At 39.0% G+C, this 25,096-nt stretch overlaps 1 protein-coding gene across 3 annotated transcripts in view; it reads left to right on the forward strand.

Annotated features, from left to right (window-relative positions):
• GMDS (GDP-mannose 4,6-dehydratase) overlaps positions 1 to 25,096 on the forward strand; it is a 424,244-nt gene that overhangs the window by 16,025 nt on the left and 383,123 nt on the right. The window contains exon 2 of one of the 3 annotated variants that reach the window (XM_074827112.1): positions 22,979 to 23,041. The exons of the other annotated variants lie outside the window; for them this stretch is intronic. Within the exon in view, the coding sequence (XP_074683213.1) occupies positions 23,039 to 23,041 (3 nt within the window). The 5' untranslated portion in view covers positions 22,979 to 23,038. The remainder of the gene's footprint in view (positions 1 to 22,978; positions 23,042 to 25,096) is intronic. 3 annotated transcript variants of the gene reach the window in all.

The raw sequence follows: 25,096 nt of genomic DNA on the forward strand, positions 1-25,096 counted from the left end.
GTTGGCCACACAGCTACTAGTGCTGGGGAAATGGCAGGAATATATAGGTGGCAGTGGGAATGGAGGATAAAGGTAGGATGGTCCCTTTCAGTTGAAGCATGCAAGAGTGAATTTGCATGCTGTTCATGAACAGAATAAGTTTTTTTTCAAAAAACCATGCTTATGGGTTTAAATGAATTGCTTTGTCTAGGAATTGGAGCATGTTGTGAATAAACTTGATACTTCTGAAGTAATGGTTAAAGGTGAAAGACGACAAGCTGCTTGAAGGTAAATATTGTTACTATGCATCATCAGTTCTGTATCAGTGGTTATTAAATTCTGACTTGATTCCTTGGTTGCTTTACCATGATTTGGTCATCATTCTCAGTACCTCAGCTGTACCTGACTTCTTAGGCTTCCAATTCTAAACTATTTCCTGTGAATTCCTCATGGCAAGGTGTGAACATTTGTTTTTGAACTTTGTAGTGAGTAACGCTTACTGTTTTAGTAAGTAATGAGACTATATAGAGAGAAGGTGTTTTGCATCCCTTCCTTAAACACTTTCAAGGAGTGCAGCTGTTCTGGACACCTGCAAGAGGACCTTGCTGGGTGCCCAGGCCTCTTGAGAATGGAGTTTGAAAAGGAGTAAGTCAGCTCCATACTACTACTTCTATTATTTGAAACTGATGTCAAATGCAGTGAAGCTTGAGATAGACGTGGAAACTTTTGTCATGTTTCTGTCCCATCTTTGTAATGGGAGAAGAAACTCTGTGTGTGGTGATATGAGCAAAAGGATAAATTGTTGCTGAGGAGGGGGAAGGCAAAGTGGTCTGGGGAGAAGAAAGTCCATGTCCAGAATCTGAAAGCAGAGCACTGTTTGGAGCAGGGCTTGGGGCACTGTTTCTCTTTTTTCTCCTGCCAGCGTCAGGAGCCCCATGACCCAGAAGTCCCATAATGGCTGTTCTTTTATAGAACTTTATTTCAAGCTGGTGTGAAGATTAGCAGAGTACCCTCCATTTCTATCTTGATTTTTCTCTGCAGCATGGACCAGCATTAGATACTTAATGAAGATTATAGTCCTGTTCTCTGACAGACTGGTGACGCAGTAGCTGCATGCTCTCCCTCTTCCCCAGTTGCGTGCGGGGCTGTGCAGCAGTGGCACAGAAAAGCTCTCCCTCCACCTAGAGGGAGGAGACAGAAAGGCTGCCTGCAGCCACCGGAGCAGGGCTGGCTGTGCTGCCTTGGCTTTGGAAGATCAGCATTTTGCATGAAGGAGTTATGGATGGTGAAGGTGTTTTTGTTTTGTTTTAATGGGGGCGGGAGGGGGGAATCATGTAACTGTTAACTTGGTTAGTATTTTGTTTCTGATAAAACCCCTAGACGCTTCTAGTCAATAAGAGAGGATACAATATATATACACTAACTTGATCATAACAGTCCTCATGTTTTTCAGGTCTCTGTATGATTTGAAAGATATCACTTGCTTAGAGATATTGTCTTTGCTTTGTCCATTCCGTGATTTGAAAGCAGGCTTTTAAAGAGCAGCTGCACACCTTACTCTGTCTGAAGACATTTGGATAAGTGCATTTCCCAACATGCTCTAAATGTCTGGCTGTGCTTGCAGAACAGACCTGGTTGTGCCCAAACCTGAACTTTTTATCACAAATGAAAGGATGTATTTGTAAGCAGCCAAGAAATTGTGTTCCTCCAGTATATTAGCTTTCTCCACCTTTTCCTTGGATGTCTTCTCCCATTGGGTCTTTTCTGGTTTGGACTTTATTTTTTATATGACAATTAGCTGCCCACCTCCTGTGCTGTTGTATTTTGGTTATTAGGAAAACTGCTGCCAGAATCACTGTCATCGAGCAGCTGTAGCTGCCACCATATACCCCCTTCCTTTCTGAGCTTTCAGAGAAGCTGATGGCTAACTTTAGAGCTGATGTCAGCTTCCCAATTTGAGTGGGAAGGGAGAAAAACTCCTCAATGAGCAGTCTTCTCTCAGATATGGACTTATGAAGTATGTGTCTTTCTAAACAGAGTTTCACTGTGTCACAACTGGCATGCTGCACGGTGATGTAGTGCTGGGTGACGAGCAAAGTAATTCATGATACTTCTATCTGTCTTACTCTGGGACTTGAGAAGTTGCCAGTTTATTCCCAGACTTGAGTTTTTCACATGCTTGAAAAAAGCCACAGAGTTAGCCAACAACAATTTTGTTCTTTTCTGTTAATGATTTAGTGTTATCCAGATGTGCAGAGATTTACATATTTTCATGCATGAGGAGCTGTGGAAGTGTTGCATCCAAAGGTGGTTTCAGAAGGTGATATGGTTTCTGTTCAAGCAGAAAATTGTTCTTATCTTCCTGAAAGAATATTTCAAGTCACTTGCTGAATGTTACCTTTCGAAAATTTTATGTATATCTCGTTCATCTGGATCCAAAATAGGTTGTTGCAGAAGGTATATATTGCTTTGGAGTAGAGGCAGCCTTTTTTAAAAATCCTGGACCCTGATGAAGAATAGAAGTATGTGTTTCTGGTTTTTGGCAAAAAGTATATTCGCTTTGGTTCTTGTGGAAAATACATGTTATAAAGATTCTAGCTATGTTGTCTTGACAAAGAGAGAAAACTTAGTTTCATACCCCTTTTTTTTCTTAAAGGAGGAAATTAATGTGAGTAGGATGAAATCCTTGTGTTCTTACATATGCCTGGAGTATTTTCAGCTTTCTTATGTGTTTGGTTTCCTCAAGTTTTGCAGCACTGGCATATGGACTTTCAGATTCCTTATATGAACTGAGCTATTTTTCTGTTCCAGTCTCAGTGAGAAGAGTTTTCTTGGGGATAACTGGCATGACAACTGAGGGTAGGGGAAACAAAATAAAACAGTACTTCATAATATGGTGTATATATAGAGGGAACTGCTGCAACATATGTGGTATTTGTTAACCATAGTTACTGCTTAAAGTGAGCTATTGCTATCATGTATGGTATTTATTTCTTAGGTTTTCACTAAATCAGCTTGAATTGCTGATGTCTGAATTAATCCTTGAGGGAAGAAAGCTGTGAGTGACTTAACGCAAGTTATATCTGACAGTACAATGTAGTGTTGATGCAGAGCATTGGGATCTTCTGTAGGATTCTGCTGCTGCCCTGAGGGGTGAATTTGGTAGCATTGTTTCCTAGATTTGCAGAAACTTCCTGTTGTAAGACTGTCCAGTTTTGCCTTCATGTCTTTTGCCAGGCTTCTACAGTTGATCCTAAAATTTCCTACCTTGGCTGTCTGTTTCATAACATTTCAATCCAAATGAGCCAACTGTAAGAGAAAACAAAGTGTGAGGAAGGGAAAGGATGTTTTACAGTGTTGCATAATGTTTGTACCACTTTGGGGTGGGGTGAGTAGTTTGGAGCATGGTCTCAAGATCTTTTCTGGGACAAGGGATTTTTGTCTCCGATTGGGCTATACTCATAAACTTTTGAAAAAATCTGTTCTTGGAGTCAGCTAGGGACTTTGTGGTGTTGTCTGTCAGACTTCTGAGGCAGTTTTCTCTGTGCTGACCGTGTTCCAGTCCTTACAGCTTTTTCTTCTGCCAGACTCAGCATCCCTATGGGCCTGTGAAGTATTTTTCAGGCTATCATAGCTGAGGCTTGACAGGACTTCTCAGTGAGCTAGGATGAGACTGGGAAGTGGAAGCAAAATCTGAGAGCATCTCTCTTCTGGTTTTAGTGTTCTAGGTTCTTTGGATCAGAAGGCAGAACTGTGGTGTAATCTAAATGAGGACTGTTAGAAGTGGATTGGCATTGTGTAGAAGAGAAGAAATGGGGACTGGAAGTTTTGAAATAAAACTGAGATGGAGGTCATCTGCTGAACTGGATGATTAAAACCCCACTGAGGATCTAGCTGAACAAGAGGCTGGGCAAGAAGGTTGATGCTGGATGGTGCTGGATGTTGACTAAGTGGAGGTGGTAGTCAGGGAGAAAGGGCAGAGGATAACTGTGGTGAGGATCAGTACAGCTGAGTTTGGCTGAACTGTGAAACGAGCAAGAATTCAGGACTCTTTTGTGGTGCTAGTGAAATCGTTAAAGTGGGGGAGCAAAAGGCAGCCCTTGCCCAGACATTTAGGTTCTGCTGTAAGCACGATGTAAGAGAAGAGACTTCATGTAGAGAGAAGTCAGATCAACAAACTGACCTAAGGCAAGGGGGAAGAAGGGTTCTGTTGCGCTTATCTGACTTGCCTTGTAGCCTCATGCCTTTTTGCATGGGATGGAGAGGGAGAGCAGAGGGCAGCCCTTCTCTGTGTTGAAAGCGTGGCTCCTCACTGAGGGGTTTGAACCTCACTCATCAGAAGTTAATGGCTTCCTTGTGGGCTTTTCAGAGATGCTTGGTTCATGACGAGCAAGGTTCACTTAGCTGTTACCTTGGCATGTTCAGAACATCTACCAGCTGATGGCCCCAAAGATCTCGCCTTAATGCCCTTGGAAAATGAGGAATGCATGATTGATGGACATATCTGTCTCACATGTGATTTGCACAGTGTAGGAATTTGGTGGTAAAGATGAGGACTGTTTGATGGAGAAGGGTACCCTTCTGCATTCCACACCTAGGTCTTCTGTAGCTACCACTTTGTGTCAGAGCTTACACTTTTCTGTAAGGAAAAACATAGTTAAGCAAAATTCCAGCCATTTTTTATTCCAACACTTATTTAGTTTAAAGCAATTTGTCCTTAAGCACAAGCTTTCTTTCTACAAAACTTATGTAGAAGGAATCATAGAGTCATAGAATGGTTTGGGTTGGAAAGGACCTTAAAGATCATCCAGTTCCAACCCCCCTGCCATGGGCAGGGACAGCTCCCACTAGACCAGGTTGCTCAAAGCCCTGTCCAACCTGGCCTTGAACACTGCCAGGGAGGGGGCAGCCACAACTTCTCTGGGTGACCTGTTCCAGTGTCTCACCACCCTCACAGAAAATAATTTCTTCCTTGCATCTAATCTAGATCTACCATCTTTCAGTTTAAAACCATTACCCCTTGTCCTATTGCTACACTCCCTGATAGAGTCCCTCCCCATCTTTCCTGTAGGCCCCCTTTAAGTACTGGAAGGCCGCTATAAGGTCTCCCCAGAGCCTTCTCTTGTCTGGGCTGAACAACCCCAACTGTCTGCCTGTCCTCATAACGGAGGTGCTTCAGCCCTTGATCATCTTCATGGCCTCCTCTGGGCCCACTTGAGCTTGTCTGTGGGTTTTTATTCATCCTTTTTGAGTGCATTTACAGTATGCCAGATAAATTTATTGCCCCATGTGGAGTATGTGCTAGAGATGATCCTTTTATTCAATTTAGAAGTCTACTTTGCTGCTGCTTGTGACCTGAGTCATTGTAGCATAATGTGTCATTATGTCTGTGGCTGTTGGTGAGGCAAATTCAGCAGCATCTTGTTCTTAAGAACTGGAGTACTGCTTAACATAAAGTTACTATTTAAGTATTGGGTTTTATGGAATATATGGTATACAGAAGGATTCCAGGCATGTTTTCCCACACTGCTCTGCCAAAGCTTCCTAGTTTTTACTTGCAGTGTGTACTATAGTCCAGATTCCTCATGGACAAATACATTCAATTGTAAGAACTGTGCTGTTGCTACTGATGTGCAGCAATGCACAAGAAGCGACTGTGTGATTACCAGTCTTTTTCATAACCTTAGCGTTGTTGCAGGCAATTTCTTCATGGAAGTAGAGTTAAATTCTTGACTGTAGAGAAATGCTGGCACCCTTCCTATTCTGGGAATTGATGGAGGTACAAATATAATTGTATTTTGCTTCCTTTTTCTGCATGTGAAGATGATGAAATTTTGGTCTTTTAGATGAGATCAGCCTTCAGATGCTAATTCTGGTATGGAAAGAGTGGAGTCTTAAAGTGAGTTAGTGTTTTGTTGCCATTTGAATTTGCATAAGGACACCTTGTTAGTCATTAATTTCAAAAACAAAACCCTCAAATTCTATATGGCTTATCACTGTGGAGACATATATGTCTTATCAAGTGAGTAGCCTATATGATTAAATTCAACCTTCAAAAAACTTTTTGATATGCCGCTGCAGACTGAAGCTATGTAATGTTCTGTTTTGACCAAAGCTTAAAATGGAGCAGCAGCCTTTCTATCAGAAGGCTGCCTGGGATAGGCTATTCATGTGACTTGTTGATTTCTGAATTACAGCTTGTGACAATTTTTTGTATTGCTAAGAAACAATGACTTACTGCTATTTCTGAACTATTTAAAAAATGAAACAGAAGTTGTTTGTCACAGTTCAAGTATAGAGGCTCTGCAAGTACCACGTGTGCTACAGTGATAACCTTCCTTCTGTGTTGGTGTATTATGCCAAATACAGTCTTTGTGCTGCTGTCATCTTATGCATTGGGGTTCTTAGTAGTGACATTTTCAGTTTTGAACATAAATGTGCTGGAAACCTTGGATTTCTCTGAAGTGTGATAAATTGTGTGCTACTGTTCCTGAGTATCTTCTCTTGATAGTTTTGAACTCTGAGAATGCAAATTATATATCATAAACATGAAGCATAGCAGAAGTCTTCAGTTGTGAATTAAATTAAATCTGAAAGTGACTCTTAAAATGCTTGATAAATAGCAACAGTGAGTGCCTATTCAATAACATTTCAAAGCCACTTGTACAAATTATCAATAAGAATATTCTGTACAAAATGAGGTATCTACAAATTACATTATGCTTAGTAGGCTGCTGCTTATGTGGTGTGTTGGCTAAGATTCAGTCCTCTAACCACTGTCTACCCTGTTAATTAATGAGAGAGAACAAAAGGTGTGGAAGAATCAGATGAGGAGCAGGGCCTGAAGCAGCAGGAGTGCTCTGACTGTAGAGGGTGCTGGGGCTGCTGTACTTGGTGCTAGTGGTGGATGAGGAGTGGAGCAGGGCCCCTTTGGGAAGAAATGTGAGAAGGATAGAAAGGCACTGCAATTGCCTTTCTCTATCTCTCTCCAGAAGTTGAGGACCCTCTTTTCTGACAGCCTCCAACTAAGGTAGAAAGGAAAGAAAGGGAGAGAGGAAGGACTCCTTCCTCAGTAAGGTGGATATTGAATCCAGCTGAGGTGCTCTCCCTCAACTTGCCTGGTCCTTTAATTCTTCTCATTGTCTCAGCAATGAGGGAGGCATTAAATGTGTCTTGGTGCATGTACTTCCTTCTTTCATTTTCTGGGGAAAGAAATCATAGCCTCTGTCAATTTTTTTCTCCAAGTGTGCACCTGGAGAGCCTTGGTCAGGGAGACAGTCCTGGCTTGGGGGAGTGATCTGAAGGGTCGCTCTCCCTTGCATGTCATCTTCTGGTATCTGTTTCCCATGAGGGTGTGGCCCATGGTGTTTGGTGTTGTGAATACAATGCTCTGCTCCAGAGGACTATGATAGGACAAATGTCCACTGCAAAAGTTTGTCTGAAACTTTTTCCCTGCCAGAAGTAGGTGGAGCTGTGTTGCTTTATTCTGACTACTGAGCCAATGCAAAGTGGGAGTTTGGAGGGAGCCCCCAGAGATCAGCCTCATCTAAGCGTGAGGTATGGACTTGGGCGTACTTGTGGGTGATGCCAACTTCCAGTTGAAGCAGTGAGCTGTCAGCTTAGTAACAAAACGAAATCTTTTCTAAATCTAAACCAAAAACTTTTCTAGGTTAAATATGGCATTTGCAGATGGAGGCTGGGATTTGAACCCCTCTCAGTAATCGCTGCAAGCTGACAAATGTGAACTAGAGAACTTACATGCTAATCAAAAAGGTGTCAATCAAAAGCTATCTTGTTTTAAATAAGTGCAGATCTTAGCCACACAAATATATGAGGGCTCTGGACTGCTACAGGCATTTCAAACCTAAATGAAATGAGGTGTGTGTACAGGTGTCTAATCAGTTTTGATACTGTTCAGAAACTTCTTGTAGATTTATAATGTTGAATCAAGTGACTGCAGTATGTTGAGTGTAAGTAAGACTTTGTTTAACCACAGAAAATGCCTTTGCTCTAAATCTTGATTCTCAGTTTAAGATTTAGTGGGGAGTTTTCAACCTCAACTAATAAACTTGAACAGCTTTTTCATAGGAAATGATCTCAGTGCTTTAATTGTAATTAAGATGACATATTTAATACCAAAACTTATGTACATATTAAAATTACTGATTATTTTTCACTTTTAGTAGGAATCAAAATTTTAGGTATTTAGATTTATAGCAAGTATTTTTTTTGTTGGGAGGGAGCTTCATGTAAAAGCTTTCTTAATTCAGGTCTTAAGTGATTCTTACATATATGGTCCTCAAACAGTGAGATATGTATTAGTGCTCCCTCAAGGGTTTGTTCTCTATGAATGTTATAGGATTCCTCTCAAAAGCCAATAAATGCATGGATCTGCCTTATGAACCATGTGAAAACACAGGTAAGAGTTAAAAAGAAATAAGAAGAATATTAGAGATAAAATGTTAAGAGGTCATTTTTTTTATAGCTGTAATGTCTTTAGGCTAATGGAAAACTGGCTGTTTTCAGCTTCTTTCTAATTTGAAAGGCTAGTAATTTTCAAAATCAGTTAAAAATGTTCATGTTAGTGTGGTAACTTGCACCAGATATGTGGTGCTCTAAGTACAAGGACTCTCAGCAGAAGAGCTGTCTTCAGTAAGTTTACACTGAGAGAAACAGGAGTGTTTGGTTTTTTTGCTTTAACAAAGAAGTAACTCTGGCTTTATTAAAAACAAACAAAAAACTTTTAACCTTTTCCGGTGAACTTTTCTGCCAGCTGTTATTGAAACTGGTGTGCCCCTGGCTCATTAGGCTGTGCAGCTGAGGCTGCTGTGCTTGCCGGAAAGCAGGGCATTTATGATCAAGTTCCTGTTATTGACTGGCTCTAGAGAAAAATGCCAAATTCCACCAGACATAATACAGTAGGTCCTCTGTGGGAGACTTGTGCAAATGCTGTTTTGACATTTTTAGACTGGGTTTTTTATTTTTCTATTTCTAGGGTTATTTTCTTGACAGTTTTTGTGAGGTTCTTAAGCAAGATTTGCAAGCAATTAAAGAAAATGACCAACCTTAACACAATGTCTTAACAGGCCTGGGTAATGTGGAACAAGAAAAACATTTGCAAATCTTTTTACAATTGTATTATGAGATATGTGAGCTCTCACCCTTTTTTTTTTTTTGTACACTGAAGATGTGTGTGTCAGACAAGTGGCTTATTAGTTGTTTGGGCTTGGTTTTGGTAATACTGGTGCAATTTTAAAAGGGTGATCTGCAGTATAATCAAAATGTAATAGGAAAGCAAAGTACATTTGCTGCAGCTTTGTGACATTAATTTATTTGCTGCAGTTTATAAGAATCTTTTAAACACTAATGGGTGGGCAAAACCACATTTAATATTAAAGATAAAATCTGTGGCTTTTCAGAAAGTGTTGAAGGCTTCCTTCATTTGAATACTTTGCCACAATATAACATTAATATGAATTTACTGTAGGCTTTTTCCTCTATTGGGTGCTGTGTACCTCATCACGCAGAAACTTTTCTTTGAGTACTACTTTGAAATCCCTTAGAGCTGGAATTGTTCCTGAGTGATCTAAATATGTGTTTCATTCAAAGTTTCTCCATGTGAGAACAATTACAGTTGTGCTGAACTAGGGGTCCTGTTATGGGCAAAAGTGGCTCTGTTTATAGACATGCTTTCTTCCAGAGATAAATGCCAACAGGTACTTTTGTGCTGTCTGTGCCTTACTTTCTCCTTATCTACACAGTGGGTATTTGGGAGGTAAATTGGAATGTCAGTTCCTTAAAAACTGGCGTGTATATCGACCTGGATCACAGTTGCAATCATGCAGTTAGGGGGTCCTTGATTTTTAAGTTGGATACTTAATCTTGTTGTCTTTTGTTGGTATATCTGTATTATTCAGTCCCTTAGACGATGAGTTAATTTTCAAAGCCTGCACACCATGAAATATGATGGCTATTAAATATGGATTGTAGACTACCTTTGGTATTACTTTTCTTAGCCAGGAAGGTATGTTACTCTTTTTGAACAAGAATGTTAATATATATATATGAGGTTTTATTCTTTTTAGTATTATGAATCTATAGACCTTTTTAGTATTATGAATTAATAGACCTTGTTTGCTGCATGATATTTTCCTGTGGCTGGGGCCAACCTGGACTCAGTTAAAAGGAATGAAGCAGTGACAGTTGGAAACCCTTTTACTTAATGCAGTTTTAACTTTCCTGGTGGAGAGGAGTGAAGATTTCCAGCTCAGGAGCTGGGCTACAACCAAAAGCGACAGAAAGTAAAGGTACAGGCAGTCACCAGTGGTTTCAAGTGTGATGGGTAGTGGCTTCTTGTTTCTCTGCTCCTTTTGAAAGTGTTCAGAATGGAAATCTTCCTGCCATCAAGTGAAAGATCTCTTCTGTCATATTTTTATAGATAGGAAAACTTGCTTTTCTTCCAGATTTTCTATTTAAAGTTGCTCTTGGCTTTGAAAGAACTTGTTATTCAATTTAACAAGTTGAGTAAATTCAAGTCAAGAAAATATTCTCTGTGCACCTGCTGAAGAAGCTGCTGTTGTAGGAGATTTCAGTGAAGTTATCCTAGGTGTCTAGCCAGCAGCTTCCTCCAGTTCGAGTATTTCTTAGTCTTTCAAATATGTAGCTATCATGTACTGCTTTAACTTTTGCAAACTTTAGCTTGTGTAGCGCAACTAATTTTTAAGGGTTTTAATTGTGTAGAAACACTTCGGTATATATGTTTAAATTGTATTAAATCCAGATTAAAAATACCTAGAAATACCGTGGATGAAATGTGAGTGTTGGGTGTTTTATTCTTCAGAAAAATTGATTTTTTTTTTTCTGTGTGTATGTATATATATATATATATAAGGTATGTACATTTGAGGGAGAGGAATTAAGGCAGTAAATGCTTAGTTTTACCCTCTGCTGTACTTGTCAGTTAATCTACCTTAACTAGACTCTGCACTTTTTTTTCCCTGCAGTCCATGGCTTGCACTCTGAGGAGCAGTAGAGGGATCCTACAACCAGGACCCTACAGGAATTCAATCAAATCAGTTATTCAGGTGGATTCTTCACAGAATCACAGAATCGTCTAGGTTGGAAAAGACCTTGAAGATCATCCAGTCCAACCATTGACCTAGCACTGACAGCTCCCAACTACACCATATCCCTCAGCACTATGTCGACCCTACTCTTAAACACCTCCAGGGATGGGGACTCCACCACCTCCCTGGGCAGCCCATTCCAACGCCTAACAACCTGTTCTGTAAAGAAATGCTTCCTAATATCCAGTCTGAACCTTCCCTGGCGCAATTTGAGGCCATTACCTCTTGTCCTATCGCTTATTACTTGATTAAAAAGACTCATCCCCAGCTCTCTGCAACCTCCTTTCAGGTAGCTGTAGAGGGCGATGAGGTCTCCCCTCAGCCTCCTCTTCTTCAGACTAAACAACCCCAGTTCCCTCAGCCGCTCCTCGTACGACGTGCTCCAGACCCTTCACCAGCTTCGTTGCCCTTCTCTGGACACACTCGAGTAATTCAATGTCCTTTTTGTAGTGAGGGGCCCAAAACTGAACACAGTAATGGAGGTGCAACCTCACCAGTGCCGAGTACAGGGGTAAGATCACTTCCCTGTCCCTGCTGGCCACGCTATTTCTGATACAAGCCAGGATGCCATTGGCCTTCTTGGCCACCTGGGCACACTGCTGGCTCATGTTCAGCCGGCTGTCATCAACACCCCCAGGTCCTTTTCTGCCAGGCAGCTTTCCAGCCACTCTTCCCCAAGCCTATAGCGTTGCATGAGGTTGTTGTGATCCACGTGCAGGACCCAGCACTTAGCCTTGTTGAACTTCATACAATTGGCCTCAGCCCATCAATCCAGCCTGTACTGGATCCTATAATTCAAGAATTCATCTGATATCTTGATTACTGCTTTGACTAGTTGCACAATATAAAAACTTGAACCTCTTGCATAAGTTGAACTATGTAAGTTTTGATTTTATTCAAATAGTTTATATCAAACTCTTGTGTTGAAATGAGTTATTGACAGCATTGTGTAAAATACAGTACTGGAGGATAAAGTTTTGAAAAGCAGATGGTAGTTTCATGGTAAGGCTCACTTGTGTATGTTAAAAGGAAAGCAAACTTGCAGAATGAAATATGATAGGCTTCTACAGTCTTATATTTTCTTACAATTTTTTGTAAGCACAATTTCTTTTGTGTTTGTCCCTTAAGGTTTTTAACAAGTTGTGTATTTTTCACTATAATGGGATGAGAAATTGAGTGATATGACATTATTCAGATTCCCACATCTTTTTTCATTTTGCTTTATCCCAGAGGTCCATTTTCAACTCGGAAACACTTCATACTGAATTGAGGACATAGTGAAGGTACTATTTACAGTTTCACAGATGTTGAAAGACTTCAGTTAGGGAGAAAAATTGATGGGGGATGGAGGCCACCTTTGGAAATCCAAGAGCATCAGAAGTCTAATCTTTTTCTTCTGTGTTTTTTGACTCTTCTCTTGCCTATGTGTGTATGCAGGGGAGTTATGGAAAGAGAACTCTTGTGCCTTACCAGTGGGTGTGAGTCTTCTGAGCACCAAAATTGCTAAGAGCAGTGAACAGCATGAACTGCTCTGTAGATTTATCTATATTTCTTCTTTTGGGTATTGTACCACTATGCATCATCACTTTGGTTCATACATACATGTACAATACACTGAACTCTGGAATTTTGTCATAGTTAAACTGCAGATGATGTGAAGCTATTATTAAAGACCTGTCACGGAACAGTTTCACCTTTCTCTTACTCCCTCAATCCAGGAAAAATTAGGCATCATGTGCATCTTCAAGTTCATCCTGCTGAACTGTTCCCCTCCTCTGTGGGAGAATGCACTCCCTGCTGAATCCCCACAAAGGTGGGAGATCTCTTTGGCTCTAAACAGTTACTGACTTGTTAGGAGCTATTTCCTCTTGGTAACTGAGAATTAGTTTCCAAGGTAACAGGTAGACTGAAGTTAAAGGAGCAAAAGTTGTGTTTCGTGTTTCGGGTCTTTGAATGAAAGCACTTAGGATAAATTCATCATAGTCAAATATTATCTCTGTGCTGAGAAGGCAAACCTGTTGTGACTTTTAAAAAAAGCTTTTATCTTTATTTTGTATGGAACAATTTTTTTTTATAGATGTTGAGCACTGTTGCAGTCACCTTCTGTATGCTTGCATTTACAGGCCTTTAAATTAAAACCTTAGCTTCTGAATTTGAGCTCAGTGGTGATTATGAAAAACTTTAATATTGCTGTCCATACTGTTCCTGTTACGTTTAAAATGTATACCCAGCACCTGTTACTTGATTTGGCAGCACATCCATTTTGGTATGCCTCTTCCTATATGCCTGAGAAATTGCTGTGAACTATGCAAATGTAGAGCCTGCTACAGCAGGGAATGTTGAGGCTTCAAGCAGATTGAGTTGGCTGAATGTCATAGGAAGGATGGGACTTTTGCAACCTGAACAGTCTGCAAGGTCAATTTGTTCATAGATCTATACAGAAGCAATTTATAACTATATACTCTAAAGATCTATACAGAAGGAATGTATAATTATGTATTAGAGAAGCAGCACTGCCGTAAGAATACTTGTTTTGTGGTAACTGAGATATATAGCTGGTAGTCTAAAAAGACAAGCTCCTAGATGTGCTTGAAGCTAATTGCTCCATTTAGCCTTTAAGTGTGTTCATCTGAGAAAGTTTATCTAAGAAATGCCCACTTTAAATCACAGAAACATCTGTTATAGTGTCTCATTAGTCTGTGATTACATATACACTAGGACTCAGGTTAAAACTGGAGTGTAATCATTAATTGGACTTGATTAAACCACAAAGAATGATGTGGGTGGCAGCATCAGCTCATTTTTATGCTGAAATTTTTTTGCTTGTGTTGTGATATAGCTTGTATGGAGTCTGCAAACTGGAATCTGGTGGCTCCTGGCTGCTGAAGTGGGGGCAACCCACTTTAAGGTCAGGTAATCAACTTAGTAACAATTAGTTACCTCCTTTATTTTTTCTTTGCATGCATCTAAAATTGTAAGATATATCTAGCCATTTACTTCTTGTCAGATCCTTATCTCTCTGACCAAAGCATAACTTGGATGACAAGTTTTCATCCAAGTTATTTTTCTTGTAGTAGTTGCTCTGATTAAACAAGTAAATATTGTGTTTGGTGGTTGTCGCTAAAGGCTGTATACAAATGTGTTGATTTAGCCATAATGGGTTATTTAGTTTTGAAACTTAGTCCTTCAAGGGAAAACTTCTTTGAGTTATTCGTTATTAAGATTATTTAGGAATAAACTAAGCTTAGGTTATTTGCATATTCTGAGACAGGGGAAAAATAATCTTGCTGCCCAGAGATTAGGGTACCCACTGGATATTATGGGTGATAATTTGTATTAGGTCATATATGTACACTTCAGGAATTTCACCTCTTGTATAGAAGCTGTGATGTTTGCTCCAGAATAGCGGATTATCTGTGGCTTTGGTTGTCACCTAGTAAGGTTCAGATCTAGGTTGAAGACTGCTTTGATTTGCTAGACGCTGATATTGGTCAGATTAGGGGTGTCGCTCTTTATGAAATGCTACCCCAAAGATTTGGGAGGGGTGGACACCCGAAACAAATCCACATGCTCAACAAACCCACAGTTTTTCCTGGTGAAAGTTTTCTCTTGTATGTTCCTATGGAAAGTTTGATTTAGCTGGAGTTTTCCTTACAAAATCCCTCTGCTTTGTCAGAAAAGTTCTAACCAGCTCAAGAGTAGAGCTGTTTCAATGCCAAGTAATAACCCCAGTAGTATTAGAGAGACACCATGATAAATGGTACTTTCCACAGAAGAAAGACATAATTATTTACCGTTTTTTAAAATCTGAGTTTTTTTCTGCCTGAATACAATAACCATTTAAACTAAATTACTATCTCAAGGCTGGAAGCTATGGACAACATGAATTAAGAAAGAACTTTTCTTGTTCAGTTATCTCTGCCAATGAATGTAACTGCTCAGTAGTATTACCTTATATGGCTCCTATAAATATAGGAAGAGACTGGACAGCCCTTTTAACTGAATTTTCTAAACTATTTGGGTTTGGGTTTTTGTGTGTGTAGGGGTTTTTTTTACAGTTAAACACTTCTGAAGTTAGACTCTAAAAATGGTCATATTGCAAGCACTTTTGAGTACTATTTAATACATGAGTGAGAATATAAACTTTGGCAAGTATGAGGCTAAACCAGAATAATTCTAACATGCATTCTGTTTTGGGGGGGTGATGGTTGTGAGGGGTTTTGTGGGTTTTTTCTCTCTTCTCACTTTAACTGATTTATTGCCTCTGTTTCTAGCAGCAAATAATACCTTAGACCTTATGCAGTTCTACCAATAAGATCCATATCTGTGGCCAGAAATACATTAGTCTGAGTCGTATTTTTCATTCTTACCACAGGGACCCTCCTAAATTGCCATTTTTAACACTCCAAGAGCTCTTTATTAGTTGTGCTGTGTATTGAAGATACTCATCTGGTAAGCACACTGTTTCAGTACTCTAGCAGTGTAATAGATACTACATAATGTTGAACCTAAGCATCATATTAATAATAAAATGGCTAGTTTAAATGCCATATATAGTTTTAGAAACAGTTAAGGTGCTTTAAAAGTAACTACATATTCAACAGCTCCCTTGTGGGCAGATTTCACTTTGCTGAAATGTATCCTTAAATGCACTGACTTGGGACTATACCACTGCTCGCTTGCTGAACACATACATCAGTTGTATTTGGATAATCTGCTAAAGGAAAAACTTGTTTCTAGATTCCTGTATTCCTTCTTGTAGAAGAAAACTACTTTTCAGTGTCAATACACTTCAGTTGAAAGTAAATATGTATGCCAGCCTAGCTGGCTTATCTCAAGTTACACTTGAAAGTAGAAATTAAAAATTTTTTTTTTCCTTGAAGTTTACATCAACTCAGTAGGTATGTTAAAATGAAAAATAAGTACAATATTAAAAATTTAGAGGTGCTGCTCGAAGTCACAATAATAAAGAAAATTTTCTCTGAAAGTTGATCTATAGTCATGTCACATCTAGCACTGTTGGATTATTTTCTGGTTGATGGGGAAATCGGTATATTACTTTGATCCAGTTATTAATGTTACTTTTCTAAAGTATGCATGTGAAGAAACAGTGCTTTGTCACATTCTTCTGTACTTTAAAAAAAACAAGCCACTAAATGGCAAAACATGTGTAGTTTCCCCCTGCTCCCCTGAGTTTAGTGATTTGATTGATCATAATCTTGATCAGATTGTTTAATTTAGTGAATGCCATTATCAACTAGATTTTCATTGGCATGGGAATGTGCAGTTCAGGATAGTTTCAGTCTATAGATTTCCTGTTTTGTTCTTTTCTGTTAAAAAAAATAAATATTTAAATTCTTCTGCTAAGGTCAATTGCTTTTATTTGTTAACCTCATGTTGCTTGTGCCCCTCTACAGCTACGGCGAAGTCACGGTTAAAAGCACAGCCATACAAATGGCCATACAAATCGCTGGTTTTCAGGTAGTCCCTTCGCAATGCCTACTTTTTTCTATATTTAACCCTTCAGAGCTGAATGTTCATATTTCTTCACTCAAGTGCAAATGCATGCTGGTATTAACACTTCAGCCTTGAGGAAACCCATACTGCTGCCAGCAGAGGGTTAAAGTCCAGAACTGTTGTACGCAAGTAATGTTGCAGAGAATTACCCAGTTTGAAATGCTCTAAAATTATGACTTTGCATCAAATGGGTTCTAGGAAAGTCTCAGTTCTGGAATAAAAGTAGTAATTATGAGTAATGTGTACAACAAAGTTAACAACACACAGTAAATAAGATAAATATTTATGTAACCACGAATAACAAAAGCCTACAATATAGGATTATGTGGTACTTTTACATGAAACAGGTCATTAAACTTACAATACTGTTGCAGTTGAGCGGGAAATAAATAGTTGGCTTGTATTTACAGGTTTGATTTCATGAATAAAACTACTGTATGAGTTTCAGAAATGTTAGATAAAAAGTTTCTGGCATATGTGTTCTTTAATTGAAGTTGAAAAAGCGTTGTTCTCTTTTTAAATTGGATGTCTAGACAGGGGAGATGCATTTCCTTTTACTTGAGAGCTGAATATTCTCTAAATCTAGATTAGAGAGTTTACAGGTAGATGAGATGTGAATCAGCTGTTTTAGAAAAGTTAACAGGAGCTTTTGTGTTGCGTAATTACTTGTGTGCAGAGGCCCTGTGTGTGAGTCCTTTCCTTCCTGAGCAATAGTACTGAGTTATGGATTTAAAAACAAATTTCTCACTTTGCCTGAAAGCAGCTTTCACAATGCCAGCCTGTGGCTTGCTTATGGGAAGCATGAATACATTTTGCATGGTTAAATCTAATCCCATTTTTTGGTGATGATTCTGTAGATGGATGAGTATATTATGTTCACAAATACTGTTCTGGGATTCAAAATCTGGCTGCTGAAGGGTTTTAGCTTGGGGGGGCAGTCCACCAACATTTCAGGGTTTTCTTTTTCTGTATTGTTACTGAATATTCCTTACTCCTTTTGATACAGACCTCATTCAATGCATTTCATGCTATTATTTCGACAGTTAAGTGAAGGACAGGGGAATGTTTTGAAAATGGTGATAGTCTAATGTTCTAACATTTTAATACTCATTTTTTCTAAACATGCCTTGTATCAGTATTCATTGAGTTTTATTATTTTAGGAGCAAGACCAGTGCAGAATCCCATGCTGATATATTATATGATGTTATCTTAAATTAACATGCATTGCCATTTTTTTAAAAATGTTTGGGTGATTTAGGTTTAGTCTTAAATATCAGAATAAAGCTCTTAAAGCTTTCTGCACACATGAGAAAAGTTAGCAGATTCAGATTTATTTTAAACATTAAAATCCAAAGTTGAGTAATTGTTGTAATGCCATCTGCAGCTGTGCAAAACTTGGATTTTTGGAAATATCTCAATTTGTTCACAGCTTAAAATGCACGTGATGCTGTTTGTACAAATCTTGGGTCGTGGCACAAAGGCTATTTAACTTCTGTTAAATGTGAAATGACTGTGTTAATATCAACTGTAGTCTTTACCTTGAATCTTTATAAGCAGCTAGAAATGTTTCATGAAATGCAGCAGACAGCTACCCACCCTTAAGATTTATTGTTGTGATTAATTCTTCTTTGTATCTTATGCAATGTCTCATCACTACTCAAATTCTTCAGCTTTATTACTTTGTCTACTGCATTATGTAAATCAAGCCAAAGAAAGGTGAGCTGTTACTTGTTGCCCTTTAACTAGCTTGTGTTTTGCCAAGTTCCCACAGGGCATCCTGTCTTCCAAACAAAGTAATTGTGGAGAAGTAAAATGTCCATGATTTCCACACAAACCACCCGCTCCAGAACTCTTGAGAGAAGATAAAGTACAAAGCTGACCTGAAGAAAAATGTATTTTTTTTCAATTGTGTGGATATTGTCGTGGATACTTGGGATGAGGAAATTCAGTTAGCGCGTGTGTGAATGGCAGTGCTCATGGCATATATCTTTAAAACTGCATTGATTCAGGATGTTGATGATAACTGGCATGGTGCAGATTGAAAATGTAGAAGCACATGTTTTCTAGCCTTAGGAAAAGTGATTCTTAGGTAATATTGTAGTTAAAGCCTTAATCCACAAACATACTGCAGATGCTTTCCTCCTATTGAAACATGGCATAAAGTGATTAAATAGCTTGGTGGGTTTTGTCCTGAGTGATTTCATCCCGGATTTAAATATCTGTTTCATGGGATGATATCAGTTTTCTAAATTGGTTACCTTAAATGAGGTTATGATGCAAATAGAGACATTTTGAAGAATCCCACTGCTGTAAATCGAGTTTATGTGAAAGGCTTTTGGAAGCTGTGGGGATGGGGCTGGATGAGGTTCTGTGACTGAGGTGTGTCTGGGACTGCCCTCAAGGCCGCTCAAAGACCTGTCTCTATTTTTTTTCTTTTTAACTGTTCACTTAACAGCTTTCAAGCCATCACCTGACAGAAAAGCTTTTTTTAGATTGATCTGGTTATTCTGTTCTCTTCAGTGGTGTGCTTTAAGCCAATGTGTATTGCAGCTTCCAATTATGTATCTTCTTGCCAGTACCAACCTTACTTTCCTTCTGCTGCAAAAGTGGAGAAGTCTGAAACTCTAAATGTTGTAGGAACCCTCTGGTAAGGGAGGGAAGGAAGTGGGCAAAATGAAGATGGTGATAAGAAATAGGCAAGAGCCTGTGTTAGAATGTTTCTAATTTGTCCTGTGGTTATCTATGTTCCACCTTTCTCAAGACTATTAAGGAACTGCAATCAAGATTAGGACTTGTGGTTTCATGACTTCAGTAAAGGAGAGTGGGAAACAATTAAGGCATTAAATAAATCTTGTTTTTACTGTTCTGTCAACTGTAGTATGGGTGTTCTAGTGAAGTACCTGGTGTGCCTTATCCCAACAGTGCTACTTATTAGGAAAGTACTAATGTCTGTGAAAAGACTATAAAACCAGTTAAGGCCTTGTAAATCTTCTCCCCATTACTTTGAGACTTTTGGGGCTGATGTAAAGAACATGACTTGTTGGTACTGTGTTGAGATTGTCTATATCATCTGTTTGTCCCAAAGTGGTGTGTGTGATGTGTCCTCCCAGGATCTTGTCTGATGGGTTTTCCAGTGTTTTGAATGGGTTTTTCCAGTGTTTTTTGCTTGGAACTAATCTTACATTTTTTGCAGTTAGCATGTTGGTATTTCTTTATACCTCATATGTAATATATGTACAGAAGAAATTTATGAACAGTAGGGGTAGTATATAATGGTAAACAAGGATCTAAAAAGTCTTTAAGTGTGTGATATGTTGGTTTTGTTGTTGTTTTTTTAACTCTTAAAAGCTGCTGACTTTCCATGGTGTCAGAAGGGGCAACAGTGGAAAACTATAATTATTCCAAAAAGGATCACTTGAAGTAATGGTTATAGAGGAATTGTGAGAAGATTACATTGCCACTAGTGACAAAACTCTCACTTTGTATAGAAACCACCTTTGTGTTTTGGTACTTTCTTAGGGTTTAGAAGTGGAAATAAAACAGTGTAGAATAAAATAAGTTGTTATGTGAGGACTGACCTGCAGTAACCAATGCTGTGCCTGCCCTGACAGTAATCTGGTCAGTTATTCCACGTGTGCAGAGAGTTTGGAGAGTTCATATGTATGTATTCCACAGATTCACTAATGCCTAGGGGTCCCCTGCAGTAGCAATGTTTTCCTTTTTATCTGAGGCCTCAGAAGACTCACATTTCTTATTTTCTGTCTTTGCTTCATTTTTTCTTAACTTACATTAACCCAAAAATTTAAGTTTCACCGCAAACTTTGGATTGTAGGACTTTGTTTTGAAGATAGTGCATGAAAGTGTATAAAACTATTGCATGTGAAAATATTTTACAGTCAGTCTTCAGGAAAATATAAGAATGCCTCTCCAGCTTCTTTTGGGGAGGAATTTAATCGTGCTGAGTATTTTTCCAGCTGATACTATAGACCACAACTCTCATATGTAAGTTCTATATGCACAGCCTGAATGTGCCTTTTAAGAACTTGTGTAGCAGGTTGCTTTGTAAGGAACTATAGGTTGGAATCACCAAGTGCTTAAAAAAACTTGACTGACACTAGTACTTGGCGGGTCTTACGTAGCTTAACTTCCAAAATTCATGTTTTCCTTAAGGGAGTACTGCTTCATGAGCATGCTGTAGTTGAAGTTACGTGCTTTCTGTTTTCTTGCCTGAATTTGAACAGACCCAGCAAATCACAGCCCTGTTGTCTAGTGTGTAGCACTGTAATGCAACAAATATGCCACAAGGTGGCTCAACAATATAGCACCTCGAGCATTTCATCAAAGTTTTTGGTTCACTTCACACAACAGTATTTCACTGCAGTTGTTTCACTACTAATGTGAAAACACTTGTTCTGCACAGTGCTGCAACCTGTTATCAAGTTTTGAAGAATACGTAGTTACTTCAGTGCATCACTGTGTGGTCTGTATTGCACAAGTGTAGAGACAGCAAGGTGTCCTCTACATGCTCTTATAGTGTGGTATTGCAGCAGATTTGTACTTCAGTCAGACTTTTTGGAATTGATTCATCTGAAGGCAATTTGTTATTCACTTTTGAAGCTTTAATTGAAACTTTGTTCTTAAGCCCTTCAGAGTAGGGGTTGACTTACTGTTTGTAGGGACAGAAAATGGAAATAATAGTATTTTTATGATACTGAAATGTGAACTCTTTCCAGAAAAGTTAAAATACAAATGCCCATGCAGCTGCAGAAAGAAACGTGATACTTGGGATCCTAATCTTCTTAATATGCCTTGGACCAAGAAGTAACTATAAAAGTGTCACCTTGTTTTGAAATAAAAATGAGAAGTTATCAGAGAACAAGATGATCTTTCAGTCCACACGACTTCCAATTTCACCTAGTAAAACTTCTTTTTAATTCTGATTTGCATACCAGTAGGAATGCTAAAACAAATGGCAGTAGTGCCTGAGCTAGAATGGGTGCAGGTTCATCTTCTCTTGATAGCAGCTAATGCTGCCTAATGCTGCTAGTATGGGGTGGGAGGAGGTGGGTTTGCCACTGAAGTAGAAGAGAAGATGCTGAAGATTCAGGAAAAGCTGAATGTTTCCAGAATTAAGATGCAGATCTTATGAATCTTGTGAAAATACAGACCTATGCTGTGGAGTTCTGGGTTCCGTTACCTCTCCTGCTTATCCATGTTGTAACCACATCTTGTCAGCACATAAGTAGTAAGTGTATGATGATCTGACTGTCACCAACTGCTGATCTTTCTGCAACTGGGGATGCAGGCCAGAACAAGTCTGGCTGAAAGAGATGGGTATCACAGAATCACCCCTTAAATCTTGAACTATTCTGATCTGTAGTTGGTTGTTTAGGCTTCACAACTGGTAGAAAAAGAAACTTAATGTTTTTCCTGTAGCTGTGGAAAATGACCAGTGTAATGAAGTGATTATATTGTATATTGACTACTGTATTAGGGTCTAAAACCATGTGATTAAAATGAAGAAGAGAAAAGGAACAGCAAAGGCATCTTAGTGCTGTGCTATTGTTCTATACAGGATGATGATGGACAGGTTTCACTAATCACACTGGCCTGGCATGCTTAGAAGTAGTCAGAAACAAGTGCTTACTAATCTGTTTTAACTTCTGGTACTGAATGCACATGTAGTGTATATCTGAAGTTCATCCAGCAGTAGTGAGAAGTATTTTTAAATAGAGGTCTTCCTGCTGTAGTCAGAACTCAAGATGAAGTTCTTCCAATTCCTCTAGCTTAATTTTGCAGCTGGAAATAGATAATAAAGATTTTGAACTACGAAAAGATTAAAAAAAATACCGGGAGAACTGCACAGAAGGCAGCAGAGCTCACGTGGCCCTGTACCAGCTTGCTGGCAGATAGCTGCAGTACGTGCAGCCTGGCAGCTGAGGGTGGTTCAGAGAGCAGTCCCTCACAGAGTGCATTACTGTAGCCTCTCCTCCTGTCAGTAAATGTAGAAATTGCTCTGGCACCCATGATGTTTGAATGGCCAAGAAACAGAGGTAGACCTTAAGGGAACTGGAAGCTGAGAGCAATTTTGTAGAACTGGAGCCCTTGAGGTGAAACTTGTTTGGTTAAGTGTACATGCTTGTCTGCCTTTCCTAATGGGCTAGTTGATCTCAAATAGGAGATCTTTATAAGGGGAGGATCCAGGATGCTTAGTGCTACCTTTCTAAGCATAGACAAAACCTCAAGAAGGGAAATTTGGTGAATACCAAACTGTACCACAGCTACTTTGCTCATAGCTTTGTTCTGAGGTCTTCCTTTTTGAACTAGCAGGTTTTTTTTTTTTTTCCTTTCACAGCTCTTGAAAGTCTCCTCTCCATAGCACGCTGACTAAAGGATCTTTGCTGGAAGCAGGACCATGGTAAAGGAAAGGGGAAATGCCGTGTCTAGACTAAACCACAGCTCTTCCTCTTCTGACGTGGCCACTTCTACCTAACCCAAGCCTGTAATGGAGGGATGGGTGGGACAGTCAAAGGGTTAGGCTATTTTAGATGCTCACTCAGGATGCAGGCAAGGAAAGTCAAGTCTTGTACTTGCCCCCATGTAACCGTGTTTGTCCCACAAATGAGTGGGTCTTGTGTTTCTTGCCCAGGCAGGAGCAAAATATGGATTCTAATGGGGGTAAAGGGAAGTGGTCTCTCAACATAAGTTCACAAACTTGGCAAAAAGCTTTAGCTGAAATATAAAACCATTTACCTTTCATATTTGAGTCTGATATGGTGTAGAAAGTGTTTCCTTCCCCACCTCTTCAATGTCAAGTCTCCTTAGCTGAAAGTTGCTTGGCAATGCTAATGCATACACATCTGACAAAGCCACAAATCAGTTTCTTCCTATTACAATTCATAACAGTGAATTCTAGTAAGGATTTAGTCCATGTAAATTAAACTAAGAAGTCATCCTTCTACTCTCTCCCCTCCATTTTTTTCCTCTTGGTTAGTAACCACTATGGTCTCTGTGTACAATCCTTGAACAGACCCTACTAATCGGACTACTTGAAATTCATCCCAGGGTTGGATGAAAACGTTAATAATGTTAACATATCACTTCATTGATTTTCAGTGTATCAATATACTCCTTATCATTTCTTGGAGATTTTGGATTCAGAGCAGATCTGGGGCTTTGATACCAATAAGGACATTTACTTGCTTTCAGTGAACCAATTTTTCTAAGAAGTGGCAGAATCAAAACCTAAAACTTCAAACAACAAATAGTTTCAAGATCATTAACTTATAAGCACACCAAAATATTCTGCTGAAGGCCACTGGTATCTCCCAACAAAAGGCGATATTGGTGTGGTGGCATTTTATATTGTCCCTATACCTCTCCCCTTACCGGGTAATGTGCAAACATCTCCTCCAGTGTTGCAGATGGAATGACCCAGAATTGGAGCCAGATACAACCTCTTTCTAACTTGTAACTGGGGCAGACAGAAAATAATACTCCAATAAACAAATTATGACCAAAAAAAAAAATTCATGACATTTATGGAGAAAGTCCTTGAAACAGTGAGTACAGAGTGTCTATCTCCTTTGCTGCCTTCATTCATTGTGCTTTAATTGCAAGTGAAACATGCTTTTATTCTCGCATTTAAGCAAGGTGTACATCTGGTTTTAGTAATACTATCAGGCTTTTTTTCAATAAGATATGTATGTGTATAAATGTTTGGGCATATATATACTTGGACTGTTTAGCTGTTTTTCTTTTGTGAAGCAAAAAACTTGAATGTATTAGGGCCAGGATGGTGGTGGGGTTTATAAGGTGTGCCTAGCTTGTATGCTGGCTCCTGGAATGAGAAAGGAAATGCTTGAAGTCTTTTGGCAAAGTTATTTAAGTATGACTTCAGCTTTTTTCTTAACCACAGAGCCTCATACTTGTGTTGTATTATAATAGAATAATTGCCTTTTTCTTTCTCTGTTTTTTTTAAGAGAAAATAGAAAATGCATCTGATGCAGAGGCGACTGCTTAATCATGCCTTCCTGCCTTGGTATGGAAACCTGAAATCTTTCACCTCTGCTGAAATCACTTTTTTCTCTCTTAGTTTGAAGACCAAGAAAGTTGGCAGGAGTGGTTAGAATCTGCTTTCTCCTAAAACTGAAATTGTCCTACTTGGGTTTTAGTTACTCTTTGTTAAATGTGACTGGTTTTTGTAGCTTCTAAACAGTTTTGATAGGTTCAAAGCTCATATAGGTGTGATAAGTATATTCTGTTGCAAGTATGTAGGAAAGAATATTTTCCAGCCTCTACTCCATCTGCTAAAGGAGAACAAGTCTTTTGGCAAAAAGAGAAAGGAAAAACTGGCATTGAAAAGAGCCACTATTAAAATTATGAGACTTGAAAGGATGCTGTAGGAAAAACTGAACTGAGGGAGGGAATGGGGATTTCCCTTCCCCTCCTACAGGGAAATGTTCAGTACTTA

This window comes from Strix aluco, chromosome 1 (assembly GCF_031877795.1).
Source record: "Strix aluco isolate bStrAlu1 chromosome 1, bStrAlu1.hap1, whole genome shotgun sequence".
Taxonomy (NCBI): Eukaryota; Metazoa; Chordata; class Aves; order Strigiformes; family Strigidae; genus Strix; species Strix aluco.